Source organism: Lagenorhynchus albirostris, chromosome 9 (genome assembly GCF_949774975.1).
Source record: "Lagenorhynchus albirostris chromosome 9, mLagAlb1.1, whole genome shotgun sequence".
NCBI classification, from domain to species: Eukaryota; Metazoa; Chordata; class Mammalia; order Artiodactyla; family Delphinidae; genus Lagenorhynchus; species Lagenorhynchus albirostris.
In genome coordinates this window covers 9,099,576-9,118,694 of record NC_083103.1, presented here as the reverse complement: position 1 = coordinate 9,118,694, position 19,119 = coordinate 9,099,576, and the positions used below count along the sequence as shown (strand labels likewise).

General features: G+C 57.3%; 2 protein-coding genes and 1 long non-coding RNA gene across 12 annotated transcripts; 1 reads left to right on the top strand and 2 right to left on the bottom strand.

The window, feature by feature from the left end:
- Positions 1 to 1,032: 1,032 nt before the first annotated feature.
- Positions 1,033 to 9,495, bottom strand: MTA2 (metastasis associated 1 family member 2). Of its 3 annotated transcripts, none has more exons than XM_060158952.1 (18): positions 8,969 to 9,490; positions 8,149 to 8,216; positions 7,616 to 7,709; positions 5,905 to 6,022; positions 5,708 to 5,771; positions 5,406 to 5,484; positions 5,027 to 5,129; positions 4,746 to 4,845; positions 4,383 to 4,571; positions 4,205 to 4,279; positions 4,027 to 4,085; positions 3,767 to 3,864; positions 3,511 to 3,650; positions 3,015 to 3,243; positions 2,729 to 2,818; positions 2,276 to 2,394; positions 2,033 to 2,175; positions 1,033 to 1,804 (listed from the first exon to the last, which is right to left on the bottom strand). In XM_060158952.1, exons 1-18 carry the CDS (start codon positions 8,994 to 8,996, stop codon positions 1,639 to 1,641), a joined length of 1,962 nt encoding a protein of 653 aa, XP_060014935.1. In that variant the 5' UTR covers positions 8,997 to 9,490; the 3' UTR covers positions 1,033 to 1,638. The 3 variants fall into 3 exon arrangements, with proteins under 3 accessions (XP_060014935.1, XP_060014934.1, XP_060014937.1); XM_060158951.1 differs by having other exon boundaries at positions 5,406 to 5,523; positions 8,969 to 9,489; XM_060158954.1 differs by lacking the exon at positions 2,729 to 2,818 and having other exon boundaries at positions 5,406 to 5,523; positions 8,969 to 9,495.
- Positions 5,329 to 6,403, top strand: LOC132525735 (uncharacterized). Its single transcript, XR_009542345.1, has 3 exons — positions 5,329 to 5,544; positions 5,720 to 5,799; positions 6,230 to 6,403. It is a non-coding gene; the product is annotated as an uncharacterized LOC132525735 (long non-coding RNA).
- A 275-nt stretch (positions 9,496 to 9,770) lies between the features above and the next one.
- On the bottom strand, positions 9,771 to 19,108 carry EML3 (EMAP like 3). 8 transcript variants are annotated; one of them, XM_060158939.1, is made up of 22 exons: positions 18,773 to 19,107; positions 17,773 to 17,944; positions 17,431 to 17,691; positions 17,219 to 17,332; positions 16,120 to 16,187; positions 15,827 to 15,950; positions 15,440 to 15,610; positions 15,206 to 15,275; positions 15,009 to 15,119; positions 14,672 to 14,767; positions 14,150 to 14,305; positions 13,855 to 13,996; positions 13,301 to 13,452; positions 13,102 to 13,218; positions 12,874 to 13,005; positions 12,356 to 12,423; positions 11,714 to 11,802; positions 11,543 to 11,640; positions 11,336 to 11,423; positions 10,710 to 10,808; positions 10,296 to 10,426; positions 9,771 to 10,209 (listed from the first exon to the last, which is right to left on the bottom strand). In XM_060158939.1, the coding sequence occupies exons 1-22, from the start codon at positions 18,792 to 18,794 to the stop codon at positions 10,006 to 10,008; spliced, it is 2,685 nt and encodes an 894-aa protein (XP_060014922.1). In that variant the 5' UTR covers positions 18,795 to 19,107; the 3' UTR covers positions 9,771 to 10,005. The 8 variants fall into 8 exon arrangements, with proteins under 8 accessions (XP_060014922.1, XP_060014923.1, XP_060014920.1 ...); XM_060158940.1 differs by having other exon boundaries at positions 17,431 to 17,688; XM_060158937.1 differs by having other exon boundaries at positions 13,093 to 13,218; positions 18,773 to 19,106.
- Positions 19,109 to 19,119: the final 11 nt, after the last annotated feature.

The following is a 19,119-nucleotide window of genomic DNA, read 5'->3' as shown; positions in this document are numbered from 1 at the left end:
GAAGCCAGAGCCACCGGCCCACTTAAAGGCATTTAGCAGAACCTGCTATGGTGGCAGCTGAGTGAAGACACTGGAGGGTGCTGCTTCCCCCTAGAATGTTATAGTGGTCAGTTCCTCCCTACACTACCAAGGTGTTGGCTCAGGCCAGGGAGGGAGGAAGAGAGCTAGGGAGGCCCCAGGGACAAGGACCATGAGATGGAGGGGCCTATCAGCTGGGCTAAGCAGCTCCTGCTGTGTTTGATCAACGCACAGCTTTCCACAGCTTCCGGCTGTGGAAAGAGCAGCGGACCTGAGGCAGACATCTCAGGATCTAACCTTGAGCAAGTCACAACTGCTGAGGCTTTTCCCCATCTCTAAAGAAAGTGCTCAAGGAGCACACAGTAGGCGTAACTTCTCGTTCTCTCTCCTAAGGTGCTCCTCTTGTTGGGACCAGCTCAAATGTCTAATCTGTCTCCCAAACTTAAAAAGGGAGGAAACAGCACTAGAGTGGGCCCCAATATCAAGGCAGTTGCTGAGGCTGCCCTTGGGGATCCTTGAAGCAGCAGTCTGTGCAAATACACCACAGACCTAGGTGATATGATCCTACAGTACACCCCAAAGTGGTCTACATCCTGCTCTGACCTCTAACAACTCCCAGAATCCTCTAAGTAAAAAGGAGAGGGGAGGGCTTCCCTGGTGGCGCAGTGGTTGAGAGTCCGCCTGCCGATGCAGGGAACGCAGGTTCGTGCCCCGGTCTGGGAAGATCCCACATGCCGCAGAGCGGCTGGGCCCGTGAGCCACGGCCGCTGAGCCTGCGCGTCCGGAGCCTGTGCTCCGCAAGGGGAGAGGCCACAACAGTGAGAGGCCCGCGTATCGCAAAAAAAAAAAAAAGGAAAGGGGATTAAGAGTTAGGAAATAAAGAAGCACCTTCACACTCACACACACACACACACACACACACGCATGCACACGGCAGAGAATAGCTGAGCCAGGAGGAGCTGAAGAAAACAGCTTTTTATTTGTTACTATAAGAACCAATTACAGAATCCGAGGTTAAAAAAACAGACAAAAGGTCTTTATTTCTGAGAACTGGCGTACAAAAGGCAGAGGGGACAAGGGGAGGGAAGGAAAGAGCGAGCATAGGCTGGGGTTATGGGACCTCAAACTCCAATTAGGAAAGTCCGGACACCGGACAGGAAGAGAAACCCTCAATTAGGAGAAAAAAAAAAAAAAAAAAGACATGGCAGTCATGGCAGTGCACGCCCCCCACCCCCAACCAGATACCACCACCTGATATCTGTTTACTCTTCCCCTCCCCCATCCCCTTTCACAAAGGGAGGCAAAATTTTTAAAAAATTTAAAAACCCTCCCCCCAAAACTGTCCAAGACAACTGTGGGTCCTACCCCCCAAAACAGGCTAGGTTCCCACAATGGGCCAGTTCCTGCAGTCTGCCCTCCACCACCAGGCACAGAGAAGCACTGGAAGGGGACAAGCCTCCAAGTGCTAACACCAGAGGGCGTCCAACCCCTCCAAGGACACGCTCACTTGCTCCCTCCCTCCTTCACTCCTCATTCCCTTTGATACTAAAGGGAAGGGAGGCTAGGTGCCCTGTGCACCCACCCTCTAGCTTTCAGCCCACCTCCCTTCCCCACAGATGCTCAATCTTCCAGGACAATGGGCTCACTGGTGCTGGCAGGATGTGAGGATGGAGGAAGAGGGACTGGGGGCCGCACTGCAATCAGTGGTGGCTTCACCTTCAGGGGCAAGTTGGGCCGGCGGGCAGCTCGCCGCATTTCCAGGTGGGTCAGAGCCTTCCGCAGGGCTCTGGCCAAGAAGAGAAGGGGGCAATAAAAAAGGCAAAGACCTTCAAGATGAAACCCCACATTCCACTACAATTCCACCTTCCAGCCCATTCCTTCCTAACATCCCCACCCACCCTGCACCCAGTCTTCGTGGAGCTGGTCTTGCTCAGATACTCCTTCCTACTTCCTTTCCCATATCCACCAATCTAGGTTGTCAACCTCTCAGCCCCTCCCATGGAGGGCTCCCTACCTGGTATCTTTTGTGGCCACAAACACCACAGGATTGGGTGCATCAGCTGGGTTTAGTTTCTGACGCTTGGCTGCTGGCTGTGAGCTTGAGCGAATCCCTGAGGCCAGAGGCCTTCCATTGGCAGAGAAGGGGACTCCTGCCATCTGGAAAAGAATGGGGCAGCACAATGAGAGAGGAGACTCTCAGACACCTATCAGATACAAAAGCCCACCCAACTCGGCCCACTCCAGTCTGTCAACTCACAGTCTCATAGGCCCGTTTCACCATGATGCCCCCCAGTCCCCGGTTCTGGGTCAGCTGGTTTCTGTTGATCGGCGTCTTGGTACCCCGAGGTGTTTTTGGTTTCAGAGGTGCCTGGGCCACTGTCAGGGAAAAAAAAGAAAGGAAACCTTAGAGGACGTTCACACTTCCTCTTCTGTATGCATCCCCAAAAGCAGTGACGGGGGAGGGGTCTGGAGAGTAATCACCAGTATTTCAAAAGTCACACATGAGTATGATCTTATCAATCAATATATAGTTATACTGGATAGCATGTGAAAAGTAACATTTTTAACCTACAAAAGTACAGTCTGTTAGACTAAACCTTTTTGGACTCAGTGGGAAAGAAAAAAGCAGGGGAAGAGAAGGATCTTGATGATAAAAGGACCGGGAGCCAGACACCACCCTAAAGGTTCCCCATCCTATACCCACCCTTACCCAGATCTTTGACAATAGTTGCCAGGGGGAGCCGCACCAAAGGGTGAATCTTCAGTGGAGTCTTGGCGGCCTTAGGGAGTCGAATGGAGCCTGGAGAACAAAGATGAACGCTTTTGAAGGCGCTTCACTATTCAGGCCTCCTCTGGGGCCAGGAACCATGCCTAACCTCGTAACAAATCCTTGTGGCCTACTATCCCTACTACTGTCCTTAAACACCCAGAGAAACACTGGTCTCTGGCCAGAGCAACCCCGAACCTGCCACCAGCCCCAGCACTCCTGCCCTTACACTCTGCCTTGATGGCATTGGCATTGATGGGGGCATAAGGTCGTCGGGCAGCCCTCCTCGGTTGTAACAGGTCCCTGCACATGCGTCTGGCAAGACGGGTCAGCTTCGTGGTCTGCAGCAGGAATGTTTGCCTGTTCTTAGCCAGCAGCTTGGCCCGGTTGGCGCTGGTCGTATAGGGGGAGAGACTTTGGGCTTCGGGTCTGGATAAATGACCCCTCGAGTGTGGCTCCTGGAAGAAGGACATAGGAAAAGGGGAGAACACAGTCAGTCGCCAAGGCTCCCTTCTTCCATTCTTGATGGAGGGTCTTTTATTCCTGCCTGATCTCTTTGCTGCCATCCTGACCTGCCTGGCTCCCCAACCACTGTCCAGTACCACCCCACCCCCACCCCAGTCAAGCCATAACCTTACTGGAGCTGGGTGTTCTGGCCTTCACTTAAAGCTCATATCAATTAGCTTACTGCTCTCCCCAACCTGTCCCTCATCGTCCATCCTTACTGTGGTGCCCCGAGCAGCCCCCTCAAGCTGGGTTGGGGTCTTCAGTCCCCCGTACTTCTTCCAGTAGATCCAACAGGAAGCACAGAGGCGGCACTGCATGTTGGGTGGGCCCCAGGCATACCACTGGGCAGACTGTGTGGCTGCAGGAACATGGAGAGGAGGGAATGGTCCGGAGGCTACCTGAGCCTCTCAGGTTGCTGGGCCAGAAAAAACACCCGGCTCACCCCCCGCATCCCTATCCCTTCCTGGAACTCACTGTGGCAACTCTCACAAGTCAGGCCCTTCTGGAATCCAGCCCCATTCATGCCAGGTTTTGAGCCCACAGAGATGATCTGGTTAGGGTTTGGTTTGGTGCTAATGGAGGAGAAACCAGGAACTGGTCAAGGAAAAGAATCCACTTCCACTTTGTCTCTGTAATTTGACAGCGTCTCCGACCCACCCCCCAACCACTTAGGAAAGCACAGGTTAGGGGCTGAGAAGGGAAACATGCCCGTCTCCCCTATCCGTCGCACTTACTAGGTGGGGATGTAGACTTGTTTTAGTTTGCTGTCTGCTTCAGCAGCTTTCAATCTTTTCTGCAGGAAGGAGAAAAAGTAAAAAGGATCAGAGCATCTCAGCAGGGAGGATGTCACCAACTTCAAAGGCAGAGGTGAGCAGGAGGCCTCTGGTCCAGCCTCCCCAGCCCAGACCTCACCTGCTGAATGTATCGGTCTGTGGTTTTCCACATGTAATAAAATTGAACTATGCTGGCCAGTGACTTCCAGGGTAGCTGAGGAGGCACAAGGAAGAAGGATGAGCTGCTATCTGGCCCCTGGTCCTGGTTCCCTCACCTGTCACCTCTTCCACCTCTCCTCCTAGTCCCATCCACTTACAAAGTCCTGGCGAATATCATTGAAATCCTTCCCGTACTTCTCCAGGGCCTCCTCAAATAGCATGGCCTCTGAGGCTGACCATTCCTCCATCTCATCCCGACACAGCACCGGGCCCCCTTGGGGCACCAGGGTCGACATGGCCTTAGCCAGGTCGTAGCCGTTCCTTTGCAATGTATCCATGGCGTGAAACTACAGGAAAGGTGGGAAACAATGCTGATGACCTGAAACCCTCAGCACCACTCCTCTGTTGCTCTTTAAATACTCCCACTCCCTCAGAGATACCCTCCTCCCTGCAGAGTCCCAAGGCTCTGCAGGTCCCCACAAAGTCCAGCCTACCCAACTACCCACCAACTTCTTGCTCACCAGGGTGATATCTCGGGAAGCGGCGGCGGCACTCATGTGCAAGCTTGGCTGCCGAATGGAGCTGCTGCAATCTAGGGCTCTCGCGAAGGTCCCCACAGCTCTGAGGGAGAGAGTGAGGAGTCAGGGAAAGCAGAAAGCGCGAGTGGGCTGAGGAACCAAGCCAGATGAGAAAAAAGGACAACACCCAGGCCAAAAATAAATAAAGTCCATCTCTACGAACATGAATCAGAACTATGTCCACACCACCCCCAGCCCATCTGCCCCATCCACCCACCCCTCACCGGGCCACCACGAGAAACTGATCAATCTGCCGGTCTGTGAGAGGGTTGTCTGGATCCCAGACTTTCAGCTCCATCTTCTGTTGGTTCCGATTATCAGATTCTCCTGGGGAATGGGGAAATGGTATCATCGGGGAGGATAATAGATGTCTTGACAAAGTAACACCTCGTCTCCTCCTTGGATTCTGTCAGCCACCTCAACTCTCAGACTTCTCTTCCCAATGTGCCCATTTGCCCCTTTCCGGTTCCTAAGGTCCCATTCTGCTACGTTCACAACACAGAGCCAGGCAGACTGTGCACCACACAACGCCAGGGCACACCATTCAGAGACTCTGATGTTACACAACCCCGCAGCCATGATATGGTGTCCCCTGCTGCATACCCTCTGCCAGGCGATCTGGGATCTCAGCTTGGTATTTGCAACCAACTCGAATCTCCCCCTGATCAGCTAGAAGTGTCTTCTGCACAGGATCAAACACCAGTGAGTAAAAAAAGCAGTCCTGGAGATGGAAAGAGAGAAGGTAAGCAGGGCAGCAGTCCTCATAGGCAGGGGGCAGTGGGGTGTATCCAGAGTTCCCAAGACAGGCAGCCCGTCAACCTGTACCTCATCCCAGTCAGACTTTCTTCTTGCCTTTCGGGGCAATACCTACTTCCCTCCCTCTTCTCCCGACACCTCTTTCTCACCTCCTTTTCCAGGTACTGGCTCAAGATATCTGTCTCATTCAAGAGGGTCACACTGCATTTCCCCCTACAGGAGAGAGGTCAGAAAACCCTGGGTGAGTTCCTCATTTCCTCTGTACAGCAGCTCCAATACACTAGTCTCTCCTTTCCACCTTCTAAATAAGTGCATGCAGGCCACAGTGGCCCTGATTGTTCCATACCTTATGTGGGTGGCTGGTAACGATTCGAATTGCCGAGAAAGAAAAAGCTCCCGGTGCTTCAGTTGATGTCGCTGCTGTTCCGACACCCCTGGCTGCTTTGATTCCTCCTCAAACTCCCCTGGGAGATTTAGGAGGAAGACGCCGAGTCAGAAACTAATTCAGAAAGAAGCCACCTTAGAAGCTCTAACCCAGGGAAAATATTTCCTGTCTCACTTGTTTTTCTCACATTCCCTAGGTACCTGCCTCTCACACCACCAGCTTTCCCTCTTAGCTTCCCCACCCCCACCCCCCTTACAAATACTCCCAACTCTCCATCACTCTTTAGGGAAGAGCTGCTGAGAGTACAAAGACTGCCACAGAAATACATCACAGACCCAGGTGCCACGGCTCAGACACCACTCATACAGCACAAATCTGCTCACATGAGACCCAGCAAGAAGATCCCACCTGTCTCTTGCTAAACTAGCCTGGGGTCCAGAAATCCAAATTAAATAAATGAGTAAAAGCCCCACACAGGAGTGTGTTTACCAGTTCCTCTTTGCAAATTTCAGGAGACTTTGCTCTTAAATGTCACGTGCGACCCTAACTATCCCTTGTTTTCTACTTGGCTAACAATCGTTTGTTGTGGGGCTTTCAAGGACAGTACCTTTCAAGCCAGTGCCAACACCTTCCTCCCCAAGGAGCTGCAACTTGCCCTGAAACCTTGGTGGAAAGGGTTAATTTGGCTGGGTGCCAACCAAACAGGGAGGGGGCAAAGGAGCCACAGGTCCAGGCTCATTGGTGCATTGTTCCCAGCCTCAGGGAGAAAGGGGGGTGTGCGGTGCGGTAGGCTCCACCCCCTCGCCTGCGTGCTCCGGAAACCCTGCCCTAAGGCAAGGGGGACCACACCCCCCACACCCTTTCTGATTGGACAAGGCCAAGGTCAGCCCCTGCCAGAAGGGACTGGAAACCCCAAAGGGCCGGAGAACTTGGTAGGCCCAGGTCCTCATTAACCCCTTCATGTCCAAGGCCCAAAAAAGCCTAAAATGAGAAAAATAATTTAGGAAAAACAAGAGGAAGGGAAAAGAAAGCCAAAGCAGAAAAAAGAAAAAGAAACTAAGGGAAATGGAAGAATATGTATCTGAAAAGATGATGAAAGCATAAAGAGACGTAGGATAGGGCAAAAAGAAAAGGGAAAGATGTAAAGTGGAGTAAAGGGGAAGTCAGGATAGGTGAGAAAGAGGAAAAGTGCAAGAAAACTCCTGGCTTCCTATTTATTCCCTCCCACCCATGTATCCTTACCACCTCATGACCACACACACACACACAAAAAAACCTGCTTCCCTGTTACACAGGCTTCTAAGTACGATGTCTTCCTCTTCACCTGACCTTCACAGTCACCACCCATTGTCCCAACATAACCAAAACTGTCCCCCAAGAGTCCTGCTTCTCTAAAGCTCCTCCTCATCCCTTATTTAAATACTATCATCTCGTAAATACACGCTCACACACAAGCCAAATTCTGGCTTTCCTTATCATGGCCTCTCCACCCTGCTTCCAACCCAACGTGTAAAAACAGGCCTCCCTCTGCAGACCAGGCATTTACCACCCCCAAACTCACACCCCTGCCTTGGGCATGCTACCAAGAGAAACACCTGCAGAGACATGCGCAGGCTTCAGATCATGGGCAGGGGGAGACGGGGGGCCGGGGGTGGGGTACAAAGACACTTACTGGCATTACTATCAGCCAGGCTGTTGAGGCTACTAGAAATGTCCCTTCGCCGGAAAAGGCACACAACCTTTGCCTCCACATTTCCATTTGCAGTCTAAGGAGAGAAAAAATGGTGGTGAAAAGTAGTCATTTGAAAGTGGAAATGCATAAAGAGACTAACAACAGTGAGCAAGTCTAAAGGATGTAAGAAAAGCCCAAGAAATTATGAATCAAGAGATTTACATTTAAGGACAGACTTCCAAATCCCTTTCCTTGGCCCCCAAGAAACAGAATAGCAAAGTTCCCACTAAGCTCTCAATAGCCTTTCCTGAATGTGTGAAATGAATGAATAAATGAATGAATGAATATGAATGGGTACTTAGGATAGGGTTTGTGTTTTCTCTCTCCCTCTCTCTCTCTCTCTCTCTCTCTCTCTCTCTCTCTCTCTCTCTCTCTCTCTCTCATTCACCTGAAGTTAGAGACCTCAGAAGAAAGAGGAGGTTGCGGGGGGGGGGGGGGTTGGTGGCGAGGTGGCGGGACTCTGCTCCACTCACCTTGTTGAGCTCTTCAATCCTTCTAACCAGGTAAGGATTGCTGGAGGAGTTCTCAAAATAGACGTAATCTGTAGGAGGGGGTGGGGAAGAACCGGCAAGATCAGAGGAGTAGATGGGAGAGCCGAGCACCAGGGTGGGAGGAGCGAAAGCAGGCCCGAGTAGACCAAAAGGAGATAAGGGTCGAGGTAGAGAGGACGCTTAAATGTGGAAGTGGAGAAACTAACAGAAAATAAGGAAAGGATGCCCCACCCTCCACCCCTTATCACTTAGTTCTAAAATCAGATCCTTCACTCAAAAGTGAGCCTTCAGGGGGAGACAAGAAGCAGGGGGTTCCCCAGCAGTCCCCACCACTCAGCGACGGAGTTGCATCCCAGTCTGGGCCAAGCGACTAATTGTTCACTCCTGCGCAGGGCCCCCACCTTTGCGAACCGAGGCGCACAATAACGCCTGGGAAGAGGAAACCTCCCAACGGCTCCCCCGCAGGTGGCAAAGCGGTCGCCCCGGCCCTCCCCGTCCCCTGCCTGCCCTGTCAATTCCTTCAGAACCACTTTCCCAAGCCCACTCCGCGACACCGGCGACCCCAGACTCAGCCCCGCGAGTGCCGTCGGGCCGCCCGAAGCCTCTCCGGGAGTCTCGGTGCTCAGTCGAGTCGCGATCCCCGCGCCCTCCCTCCCCTCCCTCCCGGTTCCGGTTCCGGTCCGCGTTCTGGACCATGCCGCCCCAAACGCGGCTCCCCGCGCCACTGGGTGCCAAGCCTCTCCGATCCTGGCCCCCAGCCTCTCCCGCCCCGGGCCCCGCAGCCCCTACGCCCGGTACTTACCCCCCACTCGGTACATGTTGGCCGCCATGGCCGTTCCCGCCGCCGCCTCCGGCCGCACAAAGGGGTCCGGGAGGCTCACTGGGGCAGGGCTCGAAGCGAAGCCCGGAGCGCGGGGCTAGTGCTTCACAGAAGTCTCAGTCGGGCCCGCGCAGCCGGCACCTCCGCCGCCTCAGCCGTCGCGGTTCATCCCGGCCCGCGCTGTCGCCGCCGCCTCTACCGCCTCTAGCCCGGGACGCCGAGGCCGGCGCCGGCCCGCTCGGCTTCTTCCGGAAGGAGCTCGGCTCCCGCCGGACCGGAGCCAGGCTGCTGCTCCCCCCGCGCTCGCCGAGCCCCGCCAGACGTTGGACTCGGAGGGCCGCCGCGAAGGCTTGCCCTGCCCGCCTCGGGGTTCGCCTCCTTCCGGAACACCTTCGGCGGATCCGCAGAACAAGGCCCAGCGCTCGGCTCCGGTCGGAGAACTAGACCTCAAAGCTCGGCTACTTCCGGAAGAAGTTCGGCTCCCCACGGCCAACCGCGGCCTGGCGCTCGGTTATTTCCGTTGCGGCTCGGCCCCTCCCCCGAGGGCGGGGAGAGGAGTTGGGCTTAACTCTTTCCTCGCCCCGGAGTGCTGCAGCTCCGCATGCGGCCGCGAAAGACTCGAAGCGCCCTTTGCACTTCTCGGAGTTATTTGCAAGCGGCTTTGCCCGTTATTTGCATGAAAGGTCGACGCTCCCTCACCCTTTCCGCATTCCCCTTTTCCTTGCTCCCCATCCCCACAAAGGCCCTAGGCGCCCAGCCGCACCCCACAAAAGGACCGGGAGGCGACTTTGCTTTTGGTTTATTGCCCCTCAGCAGGCAGCGGGAGTCAGGGCCCCGGCTGGGGCTGCCCGGCTCAGCCAGCGGGTCTATACAGTGTGTGCAGGGGTGCCGTTCGCCCCCTCCAGGGAAAGGCGCTTTTGGGAATGTCTCGAAGTCGAGGACAGGGTCGGCCCCGGTAATGGGGAATTTGGGTGGGGCGGGGCCACGCTGCAGGGCCTGTGGGTCCCGTAGGACAGCGGTCAGACGTCGAGAGAGGAGGCAGGGGACAGGGAGGGGGTTCGAGAGGGCGTTGCAGGCGCCGGCCCCGCGCCCCCAGGGCCCAGCACTCGCCACTGGAAGATGCTGGCGTCCTTGCCGCCCAGCGAGACGAGGTGCGAGTCGTCGTGCGTGAACCGGACGCTGGTCACGTGGCTGCCGTGACCACCGTACACGAGGCTCGGCGCCTGGGCAGGAAGGAAGGTCGGGCTACAGTGGCCGCGGAGCCCTGGGACCCCTCCCGCCCGGCCCCGGAGGCCCCGGGAGGCCTTACCTTGGCGCGGGCGCACGGGTACTGGAAGAGGTGCACTTTGCAGAAGTCGTCGGCCACGGCCACCACGCGCTCGTTGTGGGAGCGGCACAGGGAGTTGATGTCGGTTCCATCCGAGCCGTCAGGCCACACGCCTAGCACAGGGGCCAGCCTCAGCCCAGCCTCCCGGCCGCCACCCACGGTCCAGAGCGGCACCATTTCCGGCTCTCAGGCGGCCCGGCCACCCACCCACCGGCCGCGCGTTCCAGGCAATCCTTCCCGGTCCCCAGGGCCGGCCGGAGGGGCCTCCTGGGCTGGATTTGCCAGTTTCTTGACGCCCACCCCTCTACACCTGTCCAGCATTGCGAGCCCGGGACGGGCTGCACCTTGTCCCCGCACCTCTCCCACAGGGTTCCGCGGCCCTGGGCCCCTGCTCACCGTAGACATGGAAGCCCAGCACGCAGGTGTAGGTGGCCCACTCCCGGTCTCGGCTCTCATAACGATTCCTCAGCAGCTTACAGCCTCCAGCCACGTCCCCTGGGGAGAAGGAGCCCACCCAGCTCAGCTCTCACCCTGCCCTCAGTGGGGAAGATGCCATGGAAGGGTTGGAAAGACTGGCTTGAGGCGGTGGCACGTGATCTGGTCAGGGTGGTAGCCCTCAGCCCAGGGCAACACCCAGCCCCATGTGCTTCCTGAGTTCTCAGCTGAAGTTGTCCTGTTTCTCATCAGTTCCTCCTCCTTTGATAATCCCTCCACACCTGTCCTGAGAAACTTTTCCAAAACAATCTTTTCTTGGTGCATTTTTCAACTCCCCCAAGGCCTTGTGGGAACAAGACATGGTGCAAAACTGTGTGTGTGGTTTTTTTGTCCAAATGACAACATTTCTCCTATGTGTATAATTCTGACTCCACTTCAAACCCATCTCCACCTCCCTGTCTGACTGCCCCTCCACCTGGAGTTCCCCCACATCTTCTCCTTCATCCCCTCCCAACCAGGAGCCCCCTCACATAAATAAAACCCACCCCTATTACCCTCTCCCCATGCCCTCTCCTACTGTCACTCACAGTAAAGGATCTCATAGTCCCCAGAATTGGACATGATGAAGTTCCCATCCTTGGACCAGTCAAGGTGAGTGATGAAGCTGGAGTGACCCTGGGAGCAAGGGTCAAGAGACTAACAATGTAGCCACCGTTTCCCATCCCCTCACCCTCCTAAAGGACATTAGTTTACCTGCTATGGCAATGCCCCGCCCTCCACCCCAGCTTCCTCACCACACAGCGGCCAAAGCGGCTGGACTTGGCACCATCACTGGAAACGCTATAGATGTAGATCATGTTGTCATGGGAACCGATGGCCAGGTACAACCCATCTACAAAGACAGTCACTCAGAGAGGGAAGGGCCAGGGATGAGTCTAGGTTCCGGGGTGGGGGGGGGCTCCCACCTGGGCTGTACCGGACCACTGAGAGCTGCTCATTGCCATCAGTGATGTCGGACACGATCTCTCTGGTCTCTGTGTCCAAAACTAGCCACCTAGAAGGGAGGGGGGTGGAAAGCGGGTGTGAGGATACCTGTCCTGAGCAGGGTAGGGGTTGGCAAGTCAGAGAGCCTCAGAGACACCAAAAGAAAGGCTGTGATGTAGACAGAGAGGTTATCTATCATTGCGGTCTTATGCTGGGAAGTGGGAAGGGGCTATGGGCAGATAAAAGCTGAGGGGCTCCTGATGCCATCTGAAAGGGAGAACAGGGGCCCAACTACCAGGGCCTTGTGGAGTCTGTTAAGCTTGTCACTTCCCTGTGTTAGTCTCCCCTATGCCCCTCCCATCCCCGCTGCTTCTCTAGCCTGAGCTGCCACCTCCTCCACTCCCAGGCTTGCTTGGAGGGGAGAATGGATGGGGGAGGGTGTGATGACAGCTGCCATAGGAGAGCAGGGGAGACCCTGGCTGCAGGGAAAAGCACTGAGAAGAGGGAGGGTGCAGTTGGGGCTCCTGAGCAGGCAGCGATCACACTCCTCCACCCCCGCCATTACCAGAAACCCTTCCCATACCTCCTGCTTTCCCCTCCCAGGAGTCCTGGCTCCCTCTCACCTCCCTGTGTTCAGTCCTACGGCCACAACTGCCCCACTGGGGTGGAAGTCAGCACAGAGACCAGTCTCCTGGGAGGGGGGAAAGGTGAATTCAAGAAGATGCCTTTCTAGTGAGGGAACTAAGATGGATACCTTGTCATCTTGATAACAATGTCAAAGCCCCCTCCTCTCAAGGATGAGAGGGACAGGAAACCTGGGATGGAGGCAGGGTATCACCGGAGCCTAAGCAGAGGTGCTACTCAAAACACTTAACAACCAGAAGTGACACCCCACAGCTGTGCTGGAGATTAACCGTCAGTTGCTGGATCAAGAGGACGTCTAAGGGCTGGGGGAGGGCAGTGCTCAGGGGCACTGGAGGCATCAGTACAGAAGAATGAATATTTTACCAGCCAGTACAGCCACACCAGTACAAACGGGCTGCCTCTAGGAGCAAAAGGGAAGGGGGTGTTGGGGAAGGAGTGGTGGCCACAGGAGTCATGGTGGGCGTGACACTGAGGATCCGGGGACACAGAGCTCTACCTTGAGGTCGATGCTCCAGGCCAGCGCATGGCCCTCCCCATCCCACAGGCAGAGCTGCCGGTCATGGCCACAGGTGAGGAAACGGTTCTGGAAGGGATGTGTGCAGAGCCCCCAGAGCTCATCCGTGTGACCCTGCGGCAGAGCGTGCGCTGTCACCTCTGCCCCTCCCCAACAGCCCTTCCCTTCCTGCTCGCTCGAACCCTTGGCGCCCCCCCCAACCTGGATTACAGGGGAGAAGCCCTGGTCCAGATCTCCCCTCAGCAATGCGTTCTTCGTGGTTCCCACCAGCAGCTCAGCGCCAAGCCCCTCTGCAATGGCCCGCACGGCCCCAAAGTGTTCAGGAATCTGCAGAGTGGTGGCAGAAAGTCAGGGGCCCGCTGACCATTCCTCTTCCCTCTCCTTCCCTTGACCCCAGCCCAGCCCTCACCTCAGCTTCCTGGAGGGCCACCAACCCAGGCCCCCACTGGACCAGCCGGCGGTCCCGCCCACCACCACTCAGCACGGTCCCGTCCCGCCGGAGACACAGGGCGAAGATAGAACCCTCGTGAGCGTGCGCCTGGGCCACAATCCCGTAGGTCTCTGTTGGCAAAGTCCTGGGTGGGTCATGCTTTTGGGGTGCAGGGAGCAGCCGAGGCCGTCACAATAGAGCAATGACTGCCGGGTGCTGAGTGCCTAGTCTGGTCCTCGGCTTCTCCCCAGTTTACAGACTGGACGACCAAGGCTTCGAGAGGTGAGGTAACTTCCTAAGGGCCAGGCAACTAGGGGCGAAACTGGGATTTGAACCCAGGGTCTGGCACACTCCAAAGCCCCAGCCCCCTCTGCCACGCTGCCCCCTGCCCTCCGAGACTAGCCCCCCAGAGGGCCCCACCCTCGGACAGAGCACCATCAATTCTCAAGGGCAAAGGATGGGAAATCCTCTCCTCTGTTTTCACAGACCGTCTGGGGAACTAGCCTTCCCAGATGCCACCCCCAATCACATACCTTTGGCCCCGCCCCTGCCTGGGGTCCTGGAATCTGAGAGGCTCCGCCCCCAGGTGAGAATGTTCCCCTCGGAGTCCCCTGTGAGAATGTCTCCGTCCGGAAGGAGCACAAAGCAGGGGATAAACTTGGGTTTCTTGTATTTCTAGGGGCCAGGCGAGCAGAGAGTAGAGGTCAAAGACGCTACAAGTCTCCGGACAGCTGGGAGTTGGGTAGCGTCAGGGTCTACGGTACTCAGACCAATACTTCCATCGCCACTCTGCCCTCCCCCACCACCCTGCACCCATCCACACCTCACCCCAAAGACACCCTGTTTCCTGGTGAGGGTCCCGTTCCCAGGAACCCCTGCTCCACCACTCCAGTTCCAGAAGTGGACGTGGGATTTCCCGCTGGTGACAATGCAGCTGCTGTCACGAGGGTTGAAGCCAACGGCCAGGACTGAGTCATTTGTGCTCTGAAGGGAAGATACTAGATTCAACCACTCCAAGCCCTGTGCACCTTCGTTCTACCAGACTCTCTTCAACTGGCATCCTGACAACTGGTCTGCAGCAGCCCAGGACCCTCAGGACAACCCTTCCTCCAAGGCCCTGGTCCCCTAAGAGCACTACTGGCAGTCACTCACTAGTGCCTAACACGGTGTCCCTCACGAGGTCAGAACCTCCGTGGTCCCCACTTCACAGCCGCAGAGAGGCTAGGAGGCTTGCTCCAGGGGACCAGGCCAGAAAGGAGGTACACGTACGGGGAAGTCTGGAGCTCTCTGCACTCCACCACTCCCAGCACCTCAACCTCAGCGCCCCACCAGGCCACCTGGACACCTCACCTTGATCTCAGCCAGCTTCGTTCCCCGGCTGCAGTCCCACACAGACAGCATGTGCTCGTTGGAATCATCCACCACACAGAGGAAAGCACCCAGATCCTGAAGATGGGGGACACATCAGAGGGGCCGAGTAAGGCCTGGAGGGCTCAGGATTCATGGTCCAAATTAGGTCAGGGGTGCACGACAGGCTGAGAGAGCAGAAGGGGCCCCACTGTCTCTTAGGAGAACCGGCTGGGTGGGGCTTAGGAAGGCCAGGAATTCTGAGGCTTCCTGGTGAAGTACAAGGAGGGGGTTCCCGGACAGGGAAGATGGGGGCCTCAAGGCGCCGGGGCCAGCTCACCGCAACTGAAAAGGCCAGGGCCCCCACACCCCGCTCGAAGGCCCCCAGTCCGATCTCCTGCAGCTTCAGCAGCGTCTCTGAGTCCCAGACATGAACCACAGGCTGCAGGGGCTGGTGGAAGAGAAGGGGTCAGGGGTGTGAAGGACAGCTGGGCTGGAATTTCATCCTGTCTGCCTGGCGTTTGACTGTGGCCTTACCTTTCCATCCTTATCCACTCCGGCTGTCTGTCCTGAGGCTACACGCACACCATCAGGGTGAACAGCCAGGCTAAGTGGGGGAGGAGACACTCTAGGGAAGGGGGTCGGTGGTCTCTCAAGACCACCCAGGCCACTCTCCTCTCCTGTTCCTCCACACCCACCCAGACCCTCTTCCTGCCAAGCCCACCATCCCCATGCCTAGAGCTGCCCACTCCCAAGCCCTAGGACCCTCACCATCGAACGCAGTCCGTGTGCCCCCGGTAATGTCTCTGGCCGCCACCTCCAGGACCCCCTGGGCCTCCCCCGGGCCGGTACAGCACCACCACACAGGCGATAAAGTAGACCACCTCCCCAGAGCGCAGCACAAACAGATTAGAGCGGGAGTCACGACCCCGGTACCCGTAACTGGAGTGGGGATCATGGTCAAGGAAAGGGTCAGATCAAGGGCACCACGAGGAAAAGGAGAGGAAGACAGAGCTCTGGCTATAGCAGCGCCACTGGCAGAGGATGGAAGCGGAGGATTCAGAGGTCTCACTCTCCTTGCAGACCCAGGAGGTGCAAGGGGGGGGACATTCCAGGATGGGAAGGGTGGTTCCCATGGGACTGGAAGGGGCAGGATACACCCAGTCAAGGCTGAGGGTCTCCGGGGGTGGGCCGCTGGGCAGCTCCTCAAGGCTGCGGATGCCAGACGGGATGTACATGGTAATGGGGCGGCCGCGAAGGAACATCTTCACTGAGATGCCTTCTACAAAAAAAGAAGGGGGTGTCAATCACCACCCTGTAGCTTCCCTTCCAGGAAAGCCAGAGCAGAACTCAACCCACCATACCTCACAGGTCCCCCAAAATAGCTCCTGGGGCTGCAGCCCAAACCCTAACCCCATCATCCAAGTTCTTCCGGATCCCTCTATACATACCTAAATTATAATTGCTCCTCCGAGATCCAGGACCCCCAGGGCTGGAGAGGGCGTCTTTTCCCCCACGGCTGTTGCGAAGGAAGAAAAGCACAGGGATTGGGGTCAGGTCCCAAGACATAATTGTGGAGGGGCAGGACGTAAGAAAGGAGGCTACCCTAGAGATGACAGTCACCTCTGCAGAATTTCAGTTTGCATCGTGCGCATTCAGAGCTCAGGTGGGGACTTTTAGCTCCATTTAAGGCATGAGAAGACTGAGGCTAAAGAGGCTGAGTAAGCCTGTAAGAGGCAGGGTGGGGTGACACTTTCCTCCAGACCACCAGGCCTCTGGCTATTAACCGCTTCATTTTCCCATCTGTAAAATGGGCCTTTAGTGAATCCAGAATGTACATCAGCCCTGCCTTTCAGGGATCTGAGAGGTAAGCAAGAATAGTCCTTCTCTCTCAAGGGGAAAGTGACAGGTGAATTCCAGAGATCACTGTCCTTAGATAATAAGGTGACCATCTCTCTTCAAAGAATAAAAGAGAGGCCAAGGATCGGGCTAGAATGAACACTCAGGCGTCCCGGGGCCTGTACACACTCTGAGACAACTATGCTCAGCCACCAGGATTTCCCCTTGCTCTCTAGAAGTAAAGCTTGGTACGCTGGGGTGTGGGAGGAGGCTGAGACTCTGAGGACCGTCACCATGAAAATCATGGGTGCTTTTGGAAAACCCTCTTGGAATCTTGGAAGGTATGTTGTGATATGGTGGAAACGGCAGGGGAACTGGAGTCAGGAAGAGTGGGGTTGGAATCCTGGCTCTAGCTGTGTGACCCCAGACAAATGACTTACCCTCTCTGAGCCTGCTTCTTCACCTGGACAATGATCAGCATGAGACCACCTACCCCCCCAAGGATGTCATGGGGACTGAATGAGACGGAGGAGGTCGAGGGTTTAGCACAGTGCCGGGTACACGGCAGGCACCCCAGGAGTGCTTGTTCCTTTCTTCCTGTTGGGCAATGAGGTCCCCCCACTCCACCCAGGGAAGTGAGGTGAGGGATGTGAAAAGTCAAGAACCTGAGCCTGGGGTGGGGCGGGCTGGGGGGAGGGGAGCCTCGCCCACCTCTCTGTGCTCCCTGACCGCAGCAACAGGTTGGCCGAGGAAGCTGCCTTCCGGGAGAGTTTCTGGCGAGGCCGCTCTGAGGGGGACGAGGAGGAGGAAGAATTTCTCCGGGGCCTGGTCGGACGGAGCACAGTGAGCAGGTGAAAGTCATTCCCTCGGATCGTGCTCCCCACTCCTCCCTCCCCTCCCAGCCTCTGCCGCAGGACACTCACGTGTCAGTACGCTGTGGGGGCTGCACCAGCCTGAGGAGCCCTGGGGGGCCGGGCGAGCCAGTGCCACTGCTGCTGCTGCCCCCTCCTTCGGACTGGGTCCCACCGGGCTCTTCACCGCCCCCATGCGGGGCCGCGGGCCCGTTGATCAGGCCAGGGGGGCCAGGTGATGACTCCGTCTCCACCTCTGTCTCTGTCTGGGTGCCTCGGCTCACCGAGGAGGGGCTGCGTGTGGGTGGCAGTCCCGGGGGAGCTGCAGGGCTGCTGGGGAGCCAGTGCATCAGCCCGATGCGCCTGGGGCAGGCCCCAGCAAGGGGGAGGAAGAAGGTTTGACAACATGCATACCTGTCCCTTGTAGGGCCTGGTGTGCCAGGGTCCTGCAGGGAGGTGGGAGGCGCCTGCAGCCGCAGCAGGCGAAGAGCTTCTGCCAAGGCTGCCTTTACCAGCTCCATCTCCTTCTCCTGCACCTGAAGCCGCCGGCTCAAGGACTGCAGGGCCTCCTGAGCAGGGCCCTCACCTGGGAAAGGGGCAAGAAGCAGTCAGAATGTACCCACCACCTGGGGAAAGGCTTGAGGGGATTCTCTCTGCCCCCAGCTGTGCATTTGTCCAATAGGACCTGCACCCTTCGAGCAGCTCCAGGCTTGGATGCGCTCCCAGAGGGGAGGAGACGGGTAGTAAAGGATCAAGGGCCTCCTTGTGGCAGGGCAGGCGAGGAACCTGGCAAAGCTCCCTTCCTGCTGCCGTCCCAGCCTCCGCAAAGACAGGGAGTACCATGGAGTACCCGGGGAAAAAATGGAGTACTGGCGAGGAACGTGGGAACCACAGGCTGAAGCGCAGTGCTGGTGAGGGACGACAGGGCCCAGCCCAGAGCAAGCTCAGCTCTCCAGAGAAGGCAGAGAAACTCAGAGGGAGCACCCGGAGAAAAGTGGGGGGGGACACAACAGTACAGTCATCCTGAGGACTCAGAGAAGAAGACATCTAGAGTGACAGGAGAGGGTATGAGTGGAGAGAAGAGTCATAGCGAAGGTCCCAGGGTAACAGTGGGGGTTCGAAGTAAAAAGACCCAAAATCCCAGGAAAAGAGGCCCAGAGTAACACAGGAGGTAAGGAAATTTTCGAGGGGCCCAGAGTAACACGGGAGATAGGATGACGTTGGGGAAGTCCGAAATGACAGTTGGAGGACCCAAGTAACTAGGGAGAGCGACCTGAGGTACAGTGGAGGATGCTCAGAGCCCCCGGAGCCGAGGAGCACGCGGGGACGCTCCGAACAGCCGTCGGGCAATGGCAGCGCCCGACCGGCCGGCGCTCCGGGAAGGGGCACGCCGCCCGCCCCGCCCCGTACTCACCGGGCCCCCCGGCCCCGTCCATCCGGCCCCCGGCTTGCTCCGAGCGGCGGCGGCGGAGGAGGAGGCGTCTAAGCCGCGGGGGCCATGGCCAGAGAGAGGGGAAGGGGAAGCACCCCGGGGCGCGCGCGCAAGGGAGCCGAGCCACCCCCCGGGGGCGCTGTCGGGCGCGGGGAAAGGGCCTGGAGGGGGCGCTGTGGGGCGGGGGCCGCAGGCTCCGGGGCCCGCTGGGGCCTCGGACTCTCCCGGGACCGCTCTTGGCTCCCGGGGGTGGGGTGGCGGGGCCGTCCTGGGCCCCAGCGCCGCAGCACAAACAGGCGCCGGACGCGAGGCCGCCAGGAAGCGCGGGA

Bases quoted from the DNA above. Each gene is read 5' to 3' on its own strand.
- MTA2 (XM_060158951.1), bottom strand. From the start codon at position 8,996: ATGGCGGCCAACATGTACCGAGTGGGGG. The intron at 8,217-8,968 runs GTAAGTACCGGG...CCCCTCCTACAG, and splicing joins CAACATGTACCGAGTGGGGG to ATTACGTCTATTTTGAGAAC. The intron at 6,023-7,615 runs GTAAGTGTCTTT...TAAATCTCCCAG, and splicing joins CCTGGCTGATAGTAATGCCA to GGGAGTTTGAGGAGGAATCA.
- EML3 (XM_060158937.1), bottom strand. From the start codon at position 18,794: ATGGACGGGGCCGGGGGGCCCG. The intron at 11,803-12,355 runs GTGAGAGGGAGC...CCTCCCTTCTAG, and splicing joins GTAGGACTGAACACAGGGAG to GTGGCTAGTTTTGGACACAG. The intron at 11,641-11,713 runs GTGGGAGCCCCC...CTGTCTTTGTAG, and splicing joins AGTGGTCCGGTACAGCCCAG to ATGGGTTGTACCTGGCCATC.